The sequence below is a fragment of the Symphalangus syndactylus genome, chromosome 3, assembly GCF_028878055.3.
Source record: "Symphalangus syndactylus isolate Jambi chromosome 3, NHGRI_mSymSyn1-v2.1_pri, whole genome shotgun sequence".
Classification (NCBI taxonomy): Eukaryota; Metazoa; Chordata; class Mammalia; order Primates; family Hylobatidae; genus Symphalangus; species Symphalangus syndactylus.
This window is the reverse complement of record NC_072425.2, coordinates 110,206,117-110,223,816: the sequence shown is the minus strand read 5'-3', so window position 1 is coordinate 110,223,816 and position 17,700 is coordinate 110,206,117. Positions and strand designations below refer to the sequence as shown.

General features: G+C 36.2%; 1 protein-coding gene across 8 annotated transcripts in view; it reads left to right on the top strand.

The window, feature by feature from the left end:
• CDK14 (cyclin dependent kinase 14) overlaps positions 1–17,700 on the top strand; it is a 685,360-nt gene that overhangs the window by 141,450 nt on the left and 526,210 nt on the right. For all 8 annotated transcript variants that reach the window (XM_063636396.1, XM_055272770.1, XM_063636397.1 and 5 more), the window contains one exon: positions 9,626–9,720. In XM_063636396.1, the coding sequence (XP_063492466.1) occupies positions 9,626–9,720 (95 nt within the window). The remainder of the gene's footprint in view (positions 1–9,625; positions 9,721–17,700) is intronic.

Below are 17,700 nucleotides of genomic sequence, written 5' to 3'. Positions count from 1 at the left end.
AAACCTGCAAATGAGAGTTTCACTTCAGTTTTTAGATACTTGTTCTTGAGGTGTGGTTGGTGTGTCATCTTGGCATTACTCCCTCTTCTGGGGAGTGGAAAATTCCCAGATTAGAACCAAGCCCCCTTGACAGGTTGTTACCATGTGTGATGTTTGGATCCATATCTCTCTGCAGCACCTAGATCTATTTTATAACCAAGTTACCTATCAATGATGCGTTACCTTAGTGTGGCTGTAATAGGGCTATCAATGCTGGGTGATAAAGCTTGTTCTGGAGATCAAAGGCAAAATAAAATTAGCCCAGTCAGATTTGACTTTAAATCCCTATTTAATGAAGTCAGGTGGTTCTGATTGAATCCTTACTCTCTCACCCTCATACCCACTCTCACAATTACAGTATAATGTGCTGGAGAAGTGATTCTCCATTGTGGTTTTCCTCAATTCAGGGGGTACTCAACAATCTTAAGCAAAGGGTTATGTGTGAGGGTTAAAATCAATTTTCAATGATGTTAGTATGAAGCTATGGACATTCTTACTGGATATCAGGGTATCATTACAGTGAACACTGAAGTATACTCATGAAGTTTATAAAAATTGCAGTTCAGACACCCATCCTTGCTTCTGCGAGTGAGGTTTCAATAGAAGACAGACCAAAGTATGTTTAATATTTCCTCCATGTGGGTGAGATTTAGGACTCTGTGGGAATATTCCACCAGTGTAAAAGTAACAAAGAAAATCATTCTCAATTCTGATCATCTTGGTTTGAATTCTAGTTCTGCCAGTAACTATAGGATTTTAGATGAGTTACTTTATTTTTCCAGTCTGTAAATTATTCATGTTCAAATGGGGATAGTAATAGAACCAACCTCATGGTGGTATTATAGAGATTAAGTTTATGTAATACATATAAAATGATTAGCTTAAGGCCTGGTACATAATCACTTGATATTAGCTAGTTGTTGTTATTATTATTACACAGACAGTGAACTGGAGCTGTCAAGGCTTAAGAACACCTTTATGGCAGGGTGACAAACATTGTTCAGCCAGAACATTACGTGCACTTTTCATTATCCATGTCAGTGTTCCCCTCTGCTGGCCCAGATAATTGACGGTTCTCTATACTTTTATTAAGTTTTTAAAAAAAGTGTTAACATTGTCTCATTAAATTTCACATCTATGTAGTTAGTGTCTGTTAGAAATTGCTGATTAGCCCTCTGTATTTCCGTGTCTCTAAAGTGGTATCTCAAGCCTACACCCTAAGTAGGGAAGCGATAAGCAGAGAATAGTTGTCCCATAAAGCTGCTTCTCATCTATCCACACACCTGACATCAAAAAGCCAAAGATAATGTTTAAGGTTGGCTACACCTTGGTTTGATCCAGCATCTTTATTTAAATGTGATGATTTAATAAAGTTGCAAGGAAAAAAAGACAAAGGCCTCCACTTTAATTATAAACAAAAATCCTTCTGAATTCTTCTTTTTTTTTTACTCATTTGATAGGAAGAATTTTATTATTGACATCTTTAAATATTTGGCATTTGGATTCCTTATTTATGTATACAGTAATTACAGATCAGACCATTTCTGCATACTTAAAATAGGAGACTCACTTTATAAGAATCTAACTCTCAAAGCGGAGACTGTCTCTTAGATGCATCCTATTCATCATAGGCCTATTCTTTTGTAGACTAGGAAAAGTTTTAAAGAGAATTACATGCCTTTGATTCTTCCTATGGAGTCAGCATGATTGATTTGTAAGTTACAGTGTATTTCCACAATGTCTACCTATCAGTTTCACAGGGCAAATAATACTGTTTTACCACAAAATGTGGCAAAGTATTAATTTTCTGCCATTGTAGTGTTAACAGAATATAGAATACAACCATAGCAGTTAATGCATCCAAATCCAGTTAATTAGATAGACTACTTTGTACCATTAGCATCTTCCTTTACTAAATCTTTCTTGTGAATGAATGGAGATTGTTTTTATTAAAAATTTTTTTGTTTTTCTAATTTCCTCAGTTCAGTTTTTTCAAGTAGTAAGTTTAATATGGTCTATGTCTTAAAAACAATTACATTAACTCTTTTATAAAAAGCTATCTATGTAGAGTGAATATATCATTTCTAGAAAATTATTTGTGCCTTTCCAGAAAGAGAAAATTTTGTCTTCCTATTCTCTTGCCAAGTGGTGACTGTGTCTTATACTTACTCTAAGTAGTCATTAGCAGTTTATCTCCTAATAAGAATGAAAAGATAATTTTCCGCTGGTGTGTTTTTCTTTAACTTAGATTGCATTCATTCTTAAAGGAGCACAAAAGCAAACACACAGACCTCTCATTCTGATTTTAAATAATTTGGAGTGGAACTGTGAACACAATATTTTCCCCATTGAAGATCATTTTATACTGAAGTTTAATATAGGTTTTTAAATTTCTATTTAAAACTTGGGCTCAGGAGGGTGATGGTAAAGTGTGACATTCACAAGCTGTTTCCTGGTGATGAAAAATGCATGAGAACATAACCCACACAGGACTAGTCAGGCGACTTTGAATGTAATTTTCCATTAAATTTTACTTGATTTAACTCAACACATGGTTTGTATCTTACAAATTTCTTGAAGAAAAAAATAGGTGGTCCTAAGTGAATGTAATGCTTAAAGAGCTCATCATTGTAATCATAGTTTAAATTACATGGAACCAAGTTAAAATTCCTAAAAAAAAATCTTACAGCCTCTCCTCCCTTCTCCTCCCTCCGTTCCTTTCCATATTAATTTTTGAAATATCTTTGTCCTTCATATATATATACATATATATGTGTATGTATGTGTATATATATATGTAGAGAGAGAGAGAGAGAAAGACAGTGTGTGTGTGTGTTATGGGCTGAATGGTGTTCCCTTAAAATTCATATGTTGAAGTCCCAGCCCCTAGTACCTCAATAGGTAACCGTGTTTGAAGGTAAGATTTTTAAAGAGATGACTAAATTAAAATTAGGTCATTGGGTGTGACCCTAATATAATATGACTGATGTCCTTGCAAGAAGTGTAGAGACACCAGGGATCCCATCAGCCAGAGGGAAGGCCATGTGAGGACACATGAGAAGGTGGCCATCTGCAAGCCAAGGAGAGAGGACTCAGGAGAAACAAACCCTGCCAAAACCTTGATCTTGGACTTCTAGCTTCCAAAACTGTGAACAAATAAATTTTTGTTGTTGAAGCCACCAAGTATGTGATGTTTTGTTATGACACCTCTAGCAATCCATACGTATGTATAAAATAAACCCTTGTTATTTGGTTTGGATTTTTTCTTTAAACACTGTTAATTTGTGTTGCTAGTTTTGTTTTCTCATACTGAGTGCTAGCAAAATTTGTGCTGCTAGTTTTGTTTTTGCATACTGAGTGCTAAATGGGAGCAGATTACTTAGATGACTTTAAGAAAAAATATTTAATTGAAATTCAGTGTATGGTCTTGGGCAAATCGGTGTTTCTGGGAGGTTTTCATTTTTATATATTTATATTAGAGTAAATGATGCCGACAGTGTTATGTAGCTCTAGGAGCTCTGATTTTGTGAAGGCAGGAATTCTATTTTTGGTCTATATTTCATTATAAAATTAGTAATCATGGAGCTTGAGGAGGAATTGACCCCACATTGAATGCTTGGTCAGGAAATGGGTTACTATTATGTCCAGCTGTGCAGATTGAGTACTTGACTCTGGAAGCTTTCTTGAAGCACTTACTAATTTTCCAGCAGTTCTGTCAGCATTTGCCACAGTCATTCTTCCATTGAAGTTGCCACTGTCTAGAGATAGCCTGGATTAATAGTTGAGACTCTCAGAGATGAACTTGTTTCTTCTCTTTTTATTAGCATTAATGATGAGTAAGAGTAGTTGCCTGATAATATCTCCTCAGTCTGCACAGCTTTAGGCTACCTTGTGCTGTATACACCTGGAAGGATCTGACTTTAGATTTTGCAAAAATCTGTTTGGTTCCACACATAAATTAAGTTCTTTTTCATTACACAGAATGAGGAAACAACCTCATGGAGGTTTATGTGTAGTGGGTTGACTTCAACCATTGAGCCTTTAGGATATTTACAGGTGAATTGGGTAGTAGAAAATTTTAATAAGTACCTGTTTTCAACAATCTCTGTGGCATTAATTTTAAGCCCCTAACATTTGAACATATTTACAGATATATTTGTTACTGTAAGGATTAACATAATGGGTTACTGTTTTATGGAAGAGATTAGTATCTAAAGCACAAATGCTTGTTAATAACTGCCAAATAGTGGAAGTTAGGTGGTTTCCTGTCTTGTTCTTGCATTTAAAAGTAATGGATCAAATATTTTACCATTTAATATGAGGTTTGTTACAGGTTTCTATAAAAATAATAATTGAATTTGGACACTTTCCTTTGTTACTAGGTTACATAATTTTTTCATTTTATTTCTGATACACAGTATACTGAATTTTAAAAATTGTTTTTCCGGATTTTTCTCTTATGTAGTGAAATATATTAGTAATTTTTTTGAGGTTGAACCATTTTTGAATTCATGAAATAAATCTCATTTGGCCATGGTGTATTATTCTTGTAGCACATTTGCAGAAATTAATTTTTAAAATATTTCTTAGAATTTTTGCTCCTATGTTTGCGATACTTGGCCTTTTGTTTAATTAGTTAGTTAATTTTGGTAATGGGGTTTTGCTAGTTAGAAGTATTTTATATTTTTATGCTATCTGCTTCATACAACTTAGTGTATCTGTTTCTTAAATTTTAGTAGAAGTTGCCCTTAGAAGATTGTATTTTTAAGATTAATTCTTTAAATTTATTCTGTTTATTGTGTCTTAGTTTTTGTATTTTGCTTAAGTGAATTTGGGTAATTAATTTTTTCTAGAAAGTATGTACTAAATTTTGAATATTTTGGTATAAAGCTGTTCATGGTATTCCAGGTTAATTAACGAAAACAAAAACATTCGTTCTTAAACTGAGTTATGTTCTCGTATTTCCAGTGTTTATTTAGTTCTCTTTTTAATGAGACTTTCCAGATAATTCTCTATTTTAATGGTCTTTACAAATAGCATTTGGTTTTATTAATCATGTTTATTATACTTTTGTCTTATATTTTACAAATATCTTTTTTGTCTTTATTAATCTCTTCCTACCGTGTTCTTTGTTGCTTCTTTTCTAGCTGCCATTAAAAGTCTAAATCATACTGCTTTATTGTTTTCTATTATATGCATATATTTAAATTTTCTTTTATGTATTGATTCGGCTGCATGCCATAGGTCTTAAATGGTCATGCTCTCATTGTCATATATTTATGAATTTTAAGTTTTGATTTTTTTAAACTCATGTTGTTGAACTATTCAGCTTTAATTTTTTTATTTCAAAAAAAACATTTATTGTATATATTTAAGATACAAAGATTGAGTATCCCCTATCTGAAATGCTTGGTACAGAGGTATTTTGGCTTTAAGATTTTTTTGGGGCCGGGCGCGGTGGCTCACACTTGTAATCCCAGCACTTTGGGAGGCCAAGGCGGGCGGATCATGAGGTCAGGAGATCGAGACCATGGTGAAACCCCGTCTCTACTAAAAATACAAAAAAATTGGCCAGGCGTGGTGGCGGGCGCCTGTAGTCCCAGCTACTCGGAGAGGCTGAGGCAGGAGAATGGCATGAACCCAGGAGGCGGAGCTTGCAGTGAGCTGAGATTGCGCCACTGCACTCCAGCCTGGGCGACAGAGCGAGACTCTGTCTCAAAAAAAAAAAAAAGATTTTTTTGGATTCTGGATTATACACGAGATATCTTAGGAAGGGGACCCCAAGTCTAAACATGAAACTCACTTATGTTTCATATATAGCTTATATGCATAGCCTGAATGTAATTTTATACAATATTTTAAATAATTTTGTGCACCTATCACATGAGGTCGGGTGTGGAATTTTCCACTTGTGGCATCATGCTGATGTTCAAAAAGTTTCAGATTTTTGGAACATTTTGGTTTTAAGGTTTTTGGATTAGGGATTCTAACCTATATAGCGTGGTGTTATGGGATACATATAGATAGTAAAATGATTACTATAGTGAAGCAAATTAACTTATCTATCATCTCATATAGTACCCATTTTTTGTTGTGGCAAGAACAGCTAAAATCTACTCATTTAGCAGGAATCCCAAATACAGTACAATGTTGTTAATTATAGTCTTAATTTCTAATTTAATTACATTGTGCTCAGAAAAAGCAACTTGAAATGTTTTTGCAGGTTTCAGTATTGAGATTATCTTTGTGATCTAATCTATGATCATTTTTTGGTGAATTTTAGATGTGTGCTTGAAAGAATATAAATATTTGTATATGTATATTAATTAAGCCACTGTTTCTAATATTTGAGCCCCATATATCCCTTAATTATTAGTTACTTGCTTGCTCTGTCGATTAGTAGTGTGTGCTTGTCTTTCATTATCACTTCTTTCTCACTTTATTGCTACCAACAATTGTTTGATACATTTCAAAACTATGTTATTTGGCCTTTACTAGTTTACTAGTTTATTAGACTTCTTGGTGGATTTTTAACATTCATTTTTTATGGGAGATATTAATTTAATCTATTTATTGTTTTGTAAATTCTGTTTTGTCTGCTGTCAATACTACTATAGGTATTATTTTTAAAAATGCTTACTGGGCTATATTTTCCCCTTACTCCTTTATTTTCAGATTTACTCTTTTTTAATCTCTTCTTAATAGCATATTGCTAGATTTTCTTTGTTTTTTTTTATTTTTTAATCTGAGAGCTTTTCCTTTAATAGGGGAAATTGATTCATTTATGTTTATTGTAATCATTGATATGTTTGGATTTAACTTTATTCTTATTTTATAAAATTTTACTTTGCATGCTTTCTTATTGAATATGCCTCTTCCTCTAACCTCTCACTCCTTACCCTCTTCCTCTTTCGTTGCATTTTTTTCCCATTTCCCCTCTCCCCAATTTGTTTGGGATTTGTATACCTTATTTATATCAATTTACTGATTCCTTTTAAAGGTTAAGAAACATCCTAAAACATATGCATTTGGTGTTTCAATCTGTATCTGCAATATATTCTCATTTATTCAAGAAAGCTCAGTGTGCTTTTATTTCTCCTTTCCTACTGTTCCTTGCCTTTTCCCCCATCACTCCAACTACATCTTATATTGAGATAATTTTATATCTATATTTTTTTTCTGTGGGTAGTAAAATTGTTGTGTTTCCATGTTTCACTTGAGGGACTGTCTTGGGTATAGTATTAATTATGCAAAATTATTTTTCCTTTTAATTTTGAAAATATTGCTTAACTGTCTTTTTGCAGCTATTACAATCTATGACAATATGCTTGCTGAATAATTTTTCTATTTAGGTGCAACCTCTCCCTGAAGTTTCTGGGAGAGTTCTGTTTAGCCATTGAGCTTATTACTTTTTTAGCCTCTGGGGTTCAAGCAATTCTCCTGCCTCAGCCTCCCGAGTAGCTGGGACTACAGACATACGCCACCACGCCCAGCTAATTTTTGTATTTTTAGTAGAGATGGGGTTTCACTATGTTGGCCAGGATGGTCTCGATATCTTGACCTCGTGATCCACCTGCCTCTGCCCCCCAAAGTGCTGGGATTACAGGTGTGAGCCACCGTGCCCAGCCTATTTAAAGTTATCCTTACCTTTGCAATGTTAACTTGCCTTCCAAGGTTTTAGCTTATCTGCCCACTGAATTTTATCCTTCTCTTTCAGGATGTTGCTTTTCCTAAAACGATTTGTGATTTTTGGTTGTATACTCATATTTGTACTTGAGAATCACTGTCAGCTTATTTTATTTTCTGTAAATTGTCTCTACTGATTGTGTGAAAGGGATTACAGCTTGGGGGATGGGGAGACATTGCTTTTTCTCTGGGTATTGGCTACTTGAGTCCTTGCTCTGCTCAGATACCACACTCTAAGCCTTCTCCTGTGCAGATGCCTCTGCAGCTTGCTTGGGAGGACACTGCAGTCTCAACTGTTTATGTGTTGATTAGTCTCATGTTCACCTAGAGGTTCTTGCTTCTTTTATTTAATAGTCTTCCCCTACATGGTCAGGCTTTTCTCTGAAGTTTTTATTCTGATTACCTTCTTTCAGAATTCTTCAAAATTTCTGGTTAGATATTGGCACTCTTTTTTGTTTTCTGCTTCTAATTCTGATTTATTGTTTTTGAAAAATAACTTTTAAGTCATGATGGGGTATTTTGGGTGGGAAGAAAGTAAGAAAGATGTATTCAACTGGCCACATAAAATCCCAATAAATAGTGGGAGTCAGAATCATTGCCCACATGTTGTGTGTTTTTTGATATGTGGTACAGGAGTATACTCAAAAGTAGTGTTCAAGCCCAACTTGAAGAATACAAGTTCTAAACTTCGTTATTTATAAAGTACCACAAATATTAGCAACTTTTAATGAATTATATATATATTTATATTGAAATAAATCTCTTTAATAAGATTTTTCATTCCTTATATAATTATCATTTTCTAATATGCTTTGGTATTACCCTTTTATATAATAGCAACAGTATAATAATAGATCATTTCTTATTGAAATAGAAGGCGAATGCTTCTCCACCATGGAGGACAACACTCCCCTTTTCTTGCTCCATAGTTAAAGTTGGGGTGGGAGTTGAGTACAAAAAGATTGATGAGGTCACTCCCTCTTAGCATTTTTTTTTGGTCCTGTTGGGATGTGACCTGTCTTAAGAGTTATTTTGTGGCAGCTATACCTTAAGGATTGATTTATGTATGTATAAGAGAGTTCCATTTTGTATTAGTGATACCTGAGTGATACATCTTCTGATTATCTGTTTGAATTATCACTAAAAGGTATCAGAAGAGTACCTTTATATAACTGAATATTATACCATCATGATTTACAACGGGATACAGTAAATATTTTCAGCTTTGTCAGACATATGATCTGTACTGGAACTACAGCTCTGTTGTATTTTGAAAACCATGAAACAATATACAAGTGAATGACCATGACTGTGTTTCAGTAAAACTTTATGAACACTAAAATTTGATTTTCATATTATTTTCACATATCATGAAACTTTATTCTTGTTTTGCTTTGTTTCCTTCAACCATTAAGAAAGGTAAAAACTATTCTAAACTTATGGGATATCCAAAAACAGGTGGTGGGCTGGATTTGACCCATGGGCCACAGTTTGCCAGCTCCTAATTTAGAAGATTGTAAAATAACATGTAAAGTGTTCATAATTGATTGAGTAAAAAAAGGGAGGGGCAGGTTAAAAAACAGTAGATATGGTGCAATTTCATTTATGTAAGAAAGCTATCATCAGCTTACAGATAGCACTGGAAGAACACATATCAAAATATTAACAGTGGTTCCCTGGTTAGCTTATGGGAATAGTTTCATTCTACATTGTGTTTTTTTGCATTTTTTTGAGTTTTGTACCCTGTTTATTATGTTGTTTTGAAAAATAAACATGTACGCCAGAAAAAACAGTTATTTAAAAAGTGACAGAGAATCTGTACATTCTTAGCAAAATCAGGGTATTTGTTGTTAATTAATTTGATACAATCTGTTTTGTTTACCCTGTGCTTCATTTTTAGCCAACAAGTCCCAAATTTGGAAAAGCTGACTCATATGAAAAGCTGGAAAAACTAGGGGAAGGATCTTATGCTACAGTATACAAAGGGAAAAGCAAGTAAGTTCATTATTTTTGGATTATTTCACATGTACAGTGTATCTGACCTCTTATTACTAAATAGCATTTTATTTAAATAATTATTATTTAATATACAATAGATTTTCCTCCCTCAGAGTGTCCTTTTTTTTTTTTTTTTTTTTTTTTTGGCAAGTGTGTAAAACTCATTGGAATTGGTGTACCCTGCTAGTAAACGGTTTTTCAGACTGTTCAATTTATTTTTCTGTTTAACGCCCCTCCCCACAACACTGCTTTCTCTTTCAAAGGAGTTGGAACCATCTAATGAGAATTCATTTCCAGGTGAATTATGTGATTAATTTCTCATAGAGATTTAGTGTTGGGAATAGGAGTATTGATTTGACAATGCCAAATATATTGGCCATTCTTGGGGTCTTTTTAAGTTAAGCTTTTACTCTATCTTTCAGAAGTCTCTTAATTAAACAAAACAGCAAACTTTTCTTTTTCTTTCTTCCTGTCTGCTTTGGCATCATGCTGCGTATATTTTCATATCGAGAAACAACTCTCTCCTCCTTTTCTTCTTTCTCTCCATTGCTCTCTGGGGGTCAGGGCACAGATTTGGATTCTTGAAAAGCTTGTCCTCATGTGTTTCTGATTGACCTCCTTACTCTCCCTTATCGATTAAGGACAGAGAGTTACTGTACTTAGTGACATGTAGTTGTAGATAACTTAATGCAATCTCTGCAACAACCACAGAAGTCACAAGCTTTGTTTTACCTTTATAACTTTACCAAATGATGTTGCAAGATAATTTTCTATACCGTCCCTGTTATCTCTTTTCAAAATCTTTATAGAAGATAGGACTTTTTTTTCTGAGACAGCATTTCGCCCTGTTGCCCAGGCTGGAGTACAGCGGCCTGATAATGGCTCATTGCAGCCTCAACCCCCTGGGCTCAAACAGTCCTCTTGCCTTAGCCTCCTGAGTAACTGGGACTACAAGCACATGCCATCATGTCTGGCTATTTTGTTTTAAAAACTCTTTTGCAGAAACGGAATTTTCCTGTGTTGCCCAGGCTGGTTTTAAACTCCTGGGCTTAAGTGATCCTCTGGCCTCGGCCACCCAAACTGTTGGGATTACAGGCGTGAACCACTGCACCCAGCTAGATTGGGATATTGTGACTTAAGTAATTAAATAAGAAGATGTAGAAGAGAAAAATTCTCTGAAGGACATTCCAAAGACATAGTTGGAAATTTTGATTATGTGCTAATTTAGATAACCTTAGGACTTTCAGGAGTGTGGTCTTATACTTGTTTGTTCATGTTTCTTAAGTTTAGAAGATGAAATATTCCTTATCAAGGAAGATATGTAAGGCAAAAATACTGTGAAGTCAAAAGTAATAGTATTAATTTTGAGAGTTGTAAAAAAAAGTTTGCAAAAAATGGTGCAGGGAGCCCTCTTCATTCCACACCCAGGCAGATCTCCAGGCATTTGGACCACCTGCTTGCCTGGTTCTACATCTTGAGCTGCCCCACCCCTTCTGTCCAGAGATCCTGGTATAGTGGAGCCCTCTTCACTCCATGCCCAGTCAGATCTCCAGGCATTCAAAGCACCTGCTCACCTCATCTGGATTGGCAGCCTCAGTTGCCCCACCCTTCCTTTGCAGACATCTAGGTGCAGGAGGGGCCCTTTCTGCTTTACATTCAGGCAGTTTGAGCACCTGCTCACTTCGTTCAGCATCCTGAGTCACTCACCCTTCCTGTGGAGAGACCATGGTGCAGCTGGGCTTTCTTTCTCTGCTCCACACCCAGGCAGATCTCCAGGCATTTGGAGCACCGGTTCACCTGGAATGGCAGCCTAAGCTGCCCCACCCCTTTCTACACAAAAACTCTGGTGTGGCAAGGTCCTCTCTCCTCTATGCCCCGGCAAATCTCCAGGGATCTGGAGCACTTACACTCCTGGATTAGGAGTTTAGGCTGCCTCCACTTCCTCTGAAGAGACTTGGGGCTAAGGATGTTTCCCAGCTTCATGCTTGGGCACACTCTGGGTGCTTGGTGGCTTTCCACTGGATTCTCCATCAGTGCTGGTGCTTGTGCCTGTCATCAAGGGATGACCATCTTGCCTCCTGCCCCCAGGACTGAGAAGGGAACTCAGAACACTATGGCCTGCACAGATCAGCCCATTGCCTAAGGCAACAGTGAGCATCTCCCCATAAATAAGGATCGAGTATATATCCAGACACATTGGCTGCAGTAGGTTTTTACAGATAAGTGCCGTCTACTGGCTGTAGGTCAAACCGAACAGCCATATGTAAAAGCTGCTGATAGAAATGCATAGGGCTATAGAAGCAAAGCCAAAAGATCCTACCCAGCATTCTCTGCAGTCACAACACAGAGGGAGTGGGGAGAAGGGAAAGGGAAAGAAAAAAAAAAGAACAATAATATTACAGAGAAAGAAAGAAAGAGAAAAAATCCAATCTGTACAAAAATAATTACAAAAATTATAGTGCCAACATCTCCAGATGAGAAGGAACCAGCACAAGAATTTTGTTATTGTGAAAAATCTGAATGTCATGGCACCACTGAAGGATCACACTAACTCTCCAGCAATAATTTCTGACCAAAATGGAAACTTGAAAATGACAGATAAATAATTCAAAGCATGGATTACGAGGAAGCTTAGTGAGATCAAAGACATGATTCAAAATCTACACAAAGAAACTTCTAAATCAATCCAGGAAATGAAGAAAGAGATATAACATCTTAAAAGGAAATCAGTCAGCGTTTCTAGAATTGAAAAGCTCACTTAAGGAATTTCAATACAATTGAGGCAGGACGCAGTGGCTCACACTTGTACATCCCAGCACTTTGGGAGGCCAAGGCGAGCGGATCATCTGAGGTCAGAAGTTTGAAACCAGCCTGGTCAACATGATGAAACCCCATCTCTACTAAAAACAGAGAAATTAGCTGGGTGTGGTGGCGCATGCCTGTAATCTCAGCTACTCCAGAGGCTGAGGCATGAGAATAGCTTGAACCTGGGAGGTGGAGGTTGCAGTGAACCGAGATCACACCACTGCACTCCAGCCTGGGCAACAGAGTGAGACTGTCTCCAAAAATAAAAAATAAAAAAGAAGAAAACATTTGAAAGCTTCAATATCGTAGACCAAGTGGAAGAAATAATTTCAGAGCTTGAAGACCAATCTTTTTAACCCAGACAAAAATAACATTTTTTTAAATGAACAAAATCTTTGAGAAATATGGGATAATGTAAAGTGATCAAACCTACAAATTATTGGCATTCCTAAGTGAGACAGAGAAAAGGTAAACAACCCGGAAAACATAGTTGAGGGAATAATCCCAGAAAAATCACCTAATCTTGCTAGAGAGGTGGATATCCAGATTCAAAAAATCTGGAGAACATCTGGGAGATACTATATTAAAATGAACATCACCAAGACATACTCACCAGGATGTCTAAGGTCAATGCTAAAGAAAAAATGTTACAAAGAAAAAAGCAAGATCACATACAAAGGGAACACCATTAAGCTAACAGTGGATTTCTCAGCAGAAACCTTTCAAGCCAGGAGAGTTTGGGGGCCTGTTTTCATCATTCTTAAAGATAATAAATCTCAGCCAAGATTTTCATATCCCACCAAGATAAGCCTCATAAGCAAAGGAGAAATAAAATGTTTTCCAGACAAGCAAGTGCTAAGGGAATTTCTTACCACTAGATCAGCCTTACAAGAGATCCTCAAGGGTGTTCTAAACATGGAAATGTAAGAACAACACCCGCTACCACAAAAACACACGTAAGTACATGGCCTACAGATTCTGTAAAGGCACTACGCAATAGAAACTATAATGCAACCAAGTAACAACTTCATGATAGGCTTAAAATGCTGTATATCAATATTAACTTTGAATATAAACTGACTAAACTTCACACTTTTAAAGGGCACAGAATTGTAAGTTGGATTAAGGAAAAAAAAACAAGACCTATCTCTCTGCTGTTTTCAGGAGACCCATCTCACATGTGATTACACAGGTACGCTCAAAGTAAAGGGCTGGAGAAAGATCTGTCCCTCAAATGGAAAGCAAACAAGAGCAGGGGTCACTATTTTTATATCAGATAAAACAGACTTTAAGCCAACAACAATAAAAAAAGAGAAAGAAGGGCGTTACATAATGATAAAGTGTTCAATTCAATAAGAAGACCTAACTGTCCTAAATATATATGCATGGAACATTGGAACAACCAGATTCCTGAAACAATTACTTGTAGACCTACAAAAGAACTTAGCCACACAATAATAGTGGGGGCTTCCACAACACACTGACAGCATTAGACAGATCATCAAGGCAGAAAACCAACAAGGAAATTCTGGAATTAAATTCTACCCCTGACCAACTGGACCTAATAGGCAGCTACAGAATATTCCACTCATCAACCACAGAATATACATTCTTCTCATTTGCATTTAGGACAGATGACCACATGCTCAGTCATAAAGCAAGTCTCAATAAATAGAAAAAAAATCAAAGTCATACCATCCATACTCTTAGACCACAGTGGAATAAAAATAGTAATCAATACCAAGAGGATTTCCCCAAACTTTGCAATTACATGGAAATTAAACAGCTTCCTCCTGAATAACTTTTGATTAAACAATTAAAGCAGAAGTCAAAAAATTCTTAGAGGTAAATGACAACAGAGACAAATCATACCAAAATCCTTGGGATACAGGAAAAACAGTGTTAAGAGGAAAGTTTACAGTACTAAATGGCTACCTAAAAAAATTTGAAAGATCTTAAATTAACTAACATCACACCTAGAGGAACTAGAAAAACAAGAACAACCTAACCCCAAAGCCAGAAGAAGAAAAAACATAACTAAAATCAATGCTGAACTGACTGGAATTGAGACCTAAAAATATATTGAAAATAAATGAAACCAAAAGTTGGTTCTTTGAAAGGATAAAGATCAATAGAACACTAACTAAAGGAAGAGAGAAGATCCAAATTAGCACAATCAGAAATGACAAAGGTGACATTACAGCTGATCCCATGGAAATACAGAAGACTTTCAGAGACTATTAGGAACAACTCTATGTATACAAAGTAGAAAATCTAGAGGAAATTGGTAAATTTCTGGAACACATAACCTCCCAATATTGAATCAGGAAGAAATGGAAACTCTGAACAGACCAATACCAAGTTCCACAATTGAATTAGTAATAAAAACCTACCAACCAAAAAAAGCCCAGGACTAGATTGATTCATAGCCAAGTTCTACCAGAAGTACAGAGAAGAGACAGTATCAATTCTACTGAAACTATTGCAAAAAATCCAGGAAGATGGACACCACCCTATCATCGAGGATGATGAAGCCAGCATCATCCTGATATGAACAACTAGGAAAGAAACAATGAAAACAGAAAACTACAAGCCAATGCCTGATGAACAAAAATCCTAAACAAAATACCAGCAAACCAAATCCAGCAGCACATCAAAAAGATAATTCACCACAATCAAGTAGGCTTCATTCCTGGGATGCAAGGTTGGTTCAGAATTCACAAATGTATTGACATGTGCTTCACCACATAACAGAATTAAGAACAAAAACCATTTGATCATACAAAGCCTTTGATAAAATCCAACATCCCTTCATGATAAAGACCCTCAATAAGCTAGGCATTGAAGGAACATAGTTCAAAATAATAAGAGCCACGTATGACAAACCCACAGCTAACATCATACTGAACTGACAACAGCTGGAAGCATTCCCCTACAGAACTGGAAAAAGACAAGGATACCCGCTCTCACCACTCCTATTAAAACATAGTACCAGAAGTCCTAGCCAGAGCAATCAGGCAAGAGAAAGAAATAAAAGGCATCCAAATAAGAAAACAAGTGAAATTATCCATCTTTGCTGACAATATGATTCTATACAGAGTCTAAAGACTCTGCCAAAAAGCTCCTGGAATTGATGAATGACTTCAGTACAGTTTCAGAATATAAACCAATGTATAAAATCCAGCATTATTTCTATACACCAGCAGCATTCAAGCTGAGAATTAAATCAAGAATGCAATTTCATTTACAATAGCTACAAAAAATTAAAAGGCCTAGGAAAATGTCTAACCAAGGAGGTGAAAGATCTCTGCAAGTAGTACTACAAAACATTGCTGAAAGAAGTCATAGATGACACAAACAAATGGAAAAACATTTCATGCTTTTGGATTGGAAGAATCAATATTGTTAAAATGGCCATGCTGCCCAAAGCAATCTATTGATGCAGTGCTATTCCTATCAAACTACCAATGTTGTTTTTCACAGAATTAGAAAAACATATTCTAACATTCATATGGAATCGAAGAGCTTGAATATCCAAAGCATTCCTAAGGGAAAAAGAACCAAGACAGAGGCATCACACTACCTGAATTCAAACTATATTATAAGGCTACAGTAACCGAAACAGCATGATACTAGTACAAAAATAGACACATAGACCAAAGGAACAGAATAGAGAACCCAGAAATAAAGCCACACACCTACAGCCACCTGATCTTTGACAAAGTTAACAAGAATAAGTGATGGGAAAAGGAGTCTCTATTTAATAAATGTTTCTTGTATAGATGGCTGTCCATATGCAGGAGAATGAAAGTGGATCCCTCCCTTTCACCATATATAAAAATTAACTCAAGATGGATTGAAGATTTAAATGTAAGACCTCAAAACTGTAAGAATCCTAGAAGAAAATTTAGGAAACATCGTCCGAGTGTCGGCCTTTGGAAATGATTTATGACTAAGTTCACAAAAGCAATTGCAACAAAAGCCAAAATTGATAAGTGGGACCTAATTGAAGAGTTTCTGCACAGCAAAATAAAGAGTAAACAGAATGGGAGAAAATATTCAGAAACCGTATATCTGACAAAGATCTGATATCTAGAATCTCTGAGGAGCTTACACAATTTAACAAGAAATAACCAAATAACTCCATAAAAAGTGAGCAAAATACATGAACAGAAGCAGATACTTCTCAAAAGAAGACACTCAAGTGGCCAACAAACATGAAGAAATGCTCCACATCACTAATCATCAGAAAAATACAAATCAAAACCATGAGATACCATCTCACATCAGTTAGAATGGCTATTATTAAAAGTCAAAAACAGGTGCTGGGAAGGCTGTGTAGAAAAGGGAATGCTTATACACTGCTGGTGAGAATGTAAATTAGTTCAGCCACTGTGGAAATCAGTTTGGAGATTTCTCTTTTTTCATTTTTTTTTTTTTTGGAGACAGAGTCTCGCTCTGTCACCCAGGCTGGAGCACAGTGGCACGATCTCGGCTCACTGCAAGCTCTGCCTCCCGGGTTCACGCCATTCTCCTGCCTCAGCCTCTCTGAGTAGCTGGGACTACAGGCGCCCGCCACCACACCCGGCTATTTTTTTTGTATTTTTAGTAGAGATGGGGTTTCACCGTGGTCTCGATCTCCTGACCTCGTGATCCGCCCGCCTTGGCCTCCCAAAGTGCTGGGATTACAAGCGTGAGCCACCACGCCCGGCTGGAGATTTCTCAAAGAACTTAAAACAGGAACTGTCATTCATCCCGGCAGTCTCATTACTGGGTATATATCCAAAAGAAACGAAATTGTTCTACCAAAAAGACACATGCATTTTTATGTTAATTACAGCACTATTCACAATAGCAAAGCCGTGGAGTCAACCTACATGCCCATCAGTAGTGAACTGGATAAAAAAAATGTGGCGCATATACACCACGGAATATTACACAGCCATTAAAAAGAATGAAATCGTGTTCTTTGCAGCATCATGGATGCAGCTGGAGGCCATTATCCTAAGTGAATTAACACAGGAACAGAAAACCAAATATTGCATGTTTTCACTTATAAGTGGGAGCTAATCATTGGGTATACTTGGACATAAGTTGGGAACAACAGACACTGGAGACTGCTGAGTGGGGTTGCTGAGGAAGGGGGAAGAGGGTTGAAAAACTTTTGGGTAC